The sequence below is a fragment of the Sinocyclocheilus anshuiensis genome, unplaced genomic scaffold (genome assembly GCF_001515605.1).
Source record: "Sinocyclocheilus anshuiensis isolate Anshui unplaced genomic scaffold, SAMN03320099.WGS_v1.1 scaffold874, whole genome shotgun sequence".
Taxonomy (NCBI): domain Eukaryota; kingdom Metazoa; phylum Chordata; class Actinopteri; order Cypriniformes; family Cyprinidae; genus Sinocyclocheilus; species Sinocyclocheilus anshuiensis.
This window is the reverse complement of record NW_015538065.1, coordinates 1,311,508-1,317,507: the sequence shown is the minus strand read 5'-3', so window position 1 is coordinate 1,317,507 and position 6,000 is coordinate 1,311,508. Positions and strand designations below refer to the sequence as shown.

The 6,000-nt window shown below is 39.7% G+C and overlaps 1 protein-coding gene across 1 annotated transcript in view; it reads right to left on the bottom strand.

Moving 5' to 3' along the window:
• The window catches only part of sat2a.1 (spermidine/spermine N1-acetyltransferase family member 2a, tandem duplicate 1), a 5,157-nt gene extending 3,936 nt beyond the window's left edge, over positions 1–1,221 (bottom strand). Inside the window, exon 1 of the mRNA XM_016479632.1 lies at positions 1,054–1,221. Within this exon, the coding sequence (XP_016335118.1) occupies positions 1,054–1,116 (63 nt within the window). The 5' untranslated portion in view covers positions 1,117–1,221. The remainder of the gene's footprint in view (positions 1–1,053) is intronic.
• Between the last annotated feature and the right edge of the window lie 4,779 nt (positions 1,222–6,000).

Here is a 6,000-nt window from a genome sequence, read left to right as displayed (position 1 = left end):
CAAAAACATTAAAACCCATTATAAACGAGGCATTTGTTGCATCCAGTGGGGACATAATTACTGATTATAATGACTAGTACTGTGTTTTTACACATTGCGTTGCATCGCGCCGCGTAAACATAAAACCATGTCTGCATTTGTGATCGGAGAAATGACAAACAAGCGCTACTCTACACTGCTCAAAACTCGCGTTTGAATCGTCAGTGGCAAATTCTTTAAATATGAAAACATACTTACAGGCTCTGAGTCAGCATTATTTGTCAAAAAACGGGCATTGTAGTCTACTCTACCAGGATCAGGAAACAGTCTTCTTTGCGTGAACATTTGGGCGGCGTTATGCAAATCTTCCGACATCGTGACGTAGATATGTGGGGGCGTGTTAGAAAGAGCCGTTTTAGGTAGGTGTGGCTGACTCTGAACTTTTATAAAGAATATCTCTTTGGATTTGAGACTTTAGTCTTTGCAACTTTACAGGTCTTCTTTATGCACCAAGAGCTTGTGACACTCCAAAGAGAAAGGAAAAATTGAAATCGCGTCATATGACCCCTTTAATGTATCATCCATTAAAGTGTCTTTTGAATTATATTAAATTGTGTCATAGATGTTTGTTTTCACTATTCTGACATCAGCAAAGTGTCTAATTTTTAATTTCTTTCCATTGTCGCGCTCACCAATAACTAACGAGGTTTTAGTAATTACGTACATCTAATTCATGACGTGACAATGGCCTGCGTAATCTAGCGGTCACGCTACGCTCTGATTTTCGGATTCTTTCATCTTCATTATTATGACAGTAAAGCTGAAGGCTGCTGCACGTTTCCCAGCATTCCAAACGCCGTCCACTAGGCTCAATGCCAGGAAAGTGTCAGATTACAGTGTGCCAAATGAATATGGCTTACTGTAACTCTGCCATCAACAACACTGATGCAATTACGTGCGTTACACGTTAAAAAAACAGCAGTTTGGAAGATAATGAAAGATTACGCATGCTTCTCTGTGACACAGCAGATCTGTGTTTCAATGTTTCATAAGATTCTAAAATCGTCCACTCACCAGTATCATCCGCGAGATGTCCTTACAGTCCTCGAGCGTGGCGGCCCGGATCGTGAAATCCATCCTCGGAGTGTTTGTCAACGTGGAATATATATTATTAAATGAAAATACGGAAGGGATGTGTTTATGTTGCTCTGACCCTCAGGCGGCACTTAGAAACTGCTAAAAACAGCGCCATCTGCAGGTTTCTGATGTGATAACGCAGTTCCGTCATCACCACTCAATAGTATCTTCTCTCACCACTGGCCATATGGTAAAGAAACATTTTAACCTTTCATTTTAAAACAGCAGATTAAAATGCGTTAGGCGCTTATTATTAGACATATACGCACGTCATCGTTTGGATGATTATTTTGCAGAATATATTTAAAGGTTGACTCATGACTGCTGGTTTTACAGTTACTTTCATTTTAACTAGTAGCATGACGTTCATTATGGTGTTTTATATTAACTTGCTGATGAAGTGACTAAACTATTTCTCCCTCACGCATTCCGTGGCTACTTTCCTGAATCATTCAAAGATAACGTAGGCCTATATTCGACTATTATTAATATAAAAGCTGAATAACCTTGAACAAACAACACGTTTTTATAGAGTTCAAGTCTTACAAATGTAAGTCAGCTGGCCAACATTTATTAAGATAACGGAAGTTGATTATTTTTACGTTTACATTAACTTTAAGAAGTTGTTCACCCAAAAATTAAAGGTCCCGTATTGTCAAAACTAAAATTTCCTGACTTTTTTCATGATAACTGAGGTCTAGGTGCTATGTAACTACCATATGTTTCAAAACAGTCAGTCCACAGTAAAATGCAAACAGCCTGCATAAAGTAGCTGTGATTTTTCACGAACCGTTGTGACTTCCATAAAAAGTTGACGTCAGAACTACACAGTCACCGCCTGCAGTCCCCACCCCGAGCACCGCCCACCGTCCCACTCTCCTTTTGCCAAACCCCCAGACAACATCGCGTCCATACCATTGCTGAGCAACAACAACACGGAAACATGTCAAGAAAACGCTGTACAGTCTGGATCTGAAACTACATCATTGCACAGTAGGGCTGTGACGGTCGCCGTGACAACCGCGTCACTCTGTAACAAGCATAATACAAAGTTTTGTATACAAGTGTAATAATAGTAACAGTTGCAAATTGTTTTATTTAGACTATAAGTCTGTGCTAATTCACAAATTACCTCAAAGGCCATACACGGCGTTTGATCCTATAGATTGGCAGGTTTGAGCGCAGGAAAATACAGTACAGAATACAGAAACCAAATACTACATCGCCAATCTGGAATGATTTTCATTCATGTCACCCATCCGCATTTGTACAAGTGTCTTCAAGTTCACGTGATTGCAAACGCTCGGCTGGTCAGGCTTGTATTTACTGCATTCGGTTTAAAAAAAAAAAAAAAACATGAATTACCATTCTGAAACATCCTGTTGTAAGCGCGTTTGAGGAGGTGGTTGGTTGTCTCCTGTCGTCGCCGATTCGGGGTCTGAGTTCGGCTCAAACATGTACGGACAACATTTCCCTCAGCAATGACCATCATTACCGGTGTTTCTATTGACCTTACTTGTGAGTATCACCAATCCACAGCAGGCTACAGCATACATGGCCTGGCCGTGCGTCACTCAGAAAACAGCAGGCCAATCAGAAGAGAGGCTCATGAATATTAATTAGACAGGCCAAAATCGACCTGTTCTCAGCAGAGCTCCTGAGAGAGGAGCTGTAAAAATATATTGAGATGGTTTTTGGTACTTATACCGCAAATATATATTCTTAAAGCAGCACTATGTAACTTTTGGCGCTCTAGCGGTTAATAAACAGAACTGCACACATCCCGTGGAAGAACATTCCAACCGGAGCTACTTCTCTAAGTTTATGTCTCTGGCGATTCACGCAGGTATGTGTTACTCCGCAGCGGTGACGACCCGACCAGGCTACAATAGTCCAAATATAAGTACTTATTATAAGTGTACCATAGTGATTCGGAATAAGACAAAAACACGGTTTGGAAGATGAATTCATGATGTATTCGCTCATTATATACATTTTGCAAATTTTGAACACAGAAAAAGTTACATAGTGCTGCTTTAAGGACATCAAGACTTAAAATAAAACTCCAGAAAGGTGTAAAATATGTGACCTTTAAGCTTCTGTCATCATTTATTCAACTTCAAGTTGTTCCGAACTTGTATGAGTTTCTTTTGATTAAGCACAAAAGATATTTTGAAGAATATTGGTAACCAAATAGTTGTTGGTAACCACTGGGAGAGAGAGAGAGAAAAAAGGTATTAAACAATGTTGGTAATTCTCATGATAGGATTTTCATTTTTGGGTGAACTAACCCTTTAAACCATTTGGTAGCCTATGATACCGTTCCTTTAAAATGTAATGATACAGTAAACTCTAAGGCCTTTTATTCTCAGGTTATTGTTAAAGAATATGGCTGAACAAGAGGTGTTTTTATGTAACAATATAAACATGTTTAGATATATAACAAATCCAAAAGTGTTTATAGATCTAGAATCATTGCGTTTTACGCACGTATACAGTGCCTATCCTTTTTGATCTAAATTCAGTGTTTAGACTGCATATGTAACCGGCTCATAACATGATCCTATAGCTTCCCTTGTCAGTATGACATTAGCTCATTAAATTTAAGGCCTACAATAAATAGGCCACACATTCCACACCACAAAGTCGCTGTTCAACTCAGGGGTGTAAACTGTAATTTCAGAGTTTGTATGTTGCTAAATACAGATTCGTGGGCTCAGGCACTAGTTAGACAGACTGGGTGGGGATGCATTCATTTGAACAGTTATATTCAGATTTCGCTCTCAGAAACTGGCCTCGTGCCACTCAAAACAGGTCCAGTGTTGAAGTAACGGGCACTGCTGACTGAACCGTTGTCTTAGGCTGACTAACGCAAGCGAGGGGGAAAATGCTGCCATTTTCCATCAGCTACGCATGATCTTCAGATGACGTAGGCCCTATGTAAAAGGTCCAGACGCAAGTAGTGAAACAGTGCCTGCAAGTGAGTGCGTTTCTGTCCATGCAACGGGATGTGCGGGTGGGTTTCAGACAGAAACAGCTAATTGTGTTCTATATCCTTGAGTAGGCTGAATAAAGACATGAGGGCAAGAAAATCTTGAAAGACCATACAATGGAAACTTCAGACTACATCTTCAGACAAAATACCTTAAAGGGGTCATATGATGCTGCTAAAAAGAACATTATTTTGTGTATTTGGTGTAATGAAATGTGTTTATGCGGTTTAAGGTTACAAAAACACATTATTTTCCACATACTATACATTATTGTAAATCTTCCCACATCGTGACGTAGACATGTGGGGGCGTGTTAGAATGAGCCGTTTTAGGTAGGCGTGGCTGAATCTTAACTTTTATAAAGAATATCTCTTTGGATTTGAGACTTTAGTCTTTGCAACTTTACAGATCTTCTTTATGCACCAAGAGCTTGTAACACTCCAAAGAGAAAGGAAAAATTTAAGTCGCATCATATGACCCCTTTAATAAGGTCATGAAACCCTAAAACAAATTTTTTGAGACGTTAACATATGTACAGGTTGCACATCAGTGAAAACAATAATAGCACTAATTTTTTGGAGCTATTTCATTCTTCTGGTTAAAAAAGCAAAGTTGAACCAAAGTCACGAAAAGTGACGTATATGCGTTAATTTGGAGTGGTGATTGGTTGGAGTGTCTGGAGAGTACGCGTCTACGTCATCAATTTTCTAAGTATTTCTCAGTATTATTCATGAGAATGAAGTCCTATGATCCAATCACTGCACTGTATTATGCATGAGGTTGTATTAAAGTGGAGAATTCAAATCTCATGAAAGAGTCCCTGCATTCCATATCCCTATGCCCTAATCCCTTCAAAGGGTCTACCCTCTGGAGTGAGAGCTTTGAAGGGTGTAGGGGACTTGAAGTGCCTTCTGTGTCATCATCCCGTGCCCATATGGAGGCGACGTCATCATGGAAAGAATCAGCGCAAAGAATCATGGGGGCCCGAAGTGTCCATCAGTTGTACCATTCGAAATCCTTCATTGCGAAGGGCTCTTTGAAGTGGCCAATTTTGAGCACTTTAGTTTGGAACGACCCTTTAATATGGCAGCCATGATTGTTTTCACTCCAAAGTGCCTTTTGGAGGGTGATATATCCCGTTTGGAACGCACTGAGTTTCTGCGCTGAACGCCGCGATGAATTTAACAACGCTAGCTGTACGGATCAATTGACCCTTCACAGGGAGTTTGATTGACAGGCGATCTGGCCAATCATAACGCCGGATCTGCCATTTTGGTCTAACAAACAAACCAGACAGAAGAGTAGCTTAACATCGGTGGACTTTAACTTATGCTTGAACCTATTGTCTTTCTGCGGCTGAACTAGATGTTTTAATGTTTATTTCATGCTATAACTAGTAAAGAGGAAGAGATGATCGATTAATTTGGCGCTTTTAACTGAGGCGCTACAGTGACATATTAAAGAGCCACAAAACTGTATTTATTGTTGGAATTTCTTAAAAAACTACATTTTAAAGCTGAGACTTTGTTTTATACTTGTTTTATGTGCGGTGTGAGAGCGCCATGGCTTGTCGGACATAGCAACAGTAAAGAAAGGGGGGCGGGTCTTTGCGAAGGGTCAAATGCTACATTACACCAATCCTTTATCAGAGCCGTCAATTTGTAGGCCAACCCCGGAAGGCTAATTCTTCACCACTGTATTTCAGTTTCTAACATTTTAGTGCTTTTTGTTTGAACTGCACACAATTATAATTCAGTTGTAGATGCTGGCATGGTATTTTTCTTTGCTATTTGCTAATTGTTGTCTGATTGGTCAACTCCCATTCTTGTGGTACTTGTTGAACTTATTTGGGAACTAGTGTGAAAAACGTATGTGTAAAAAAAAAAAAAAA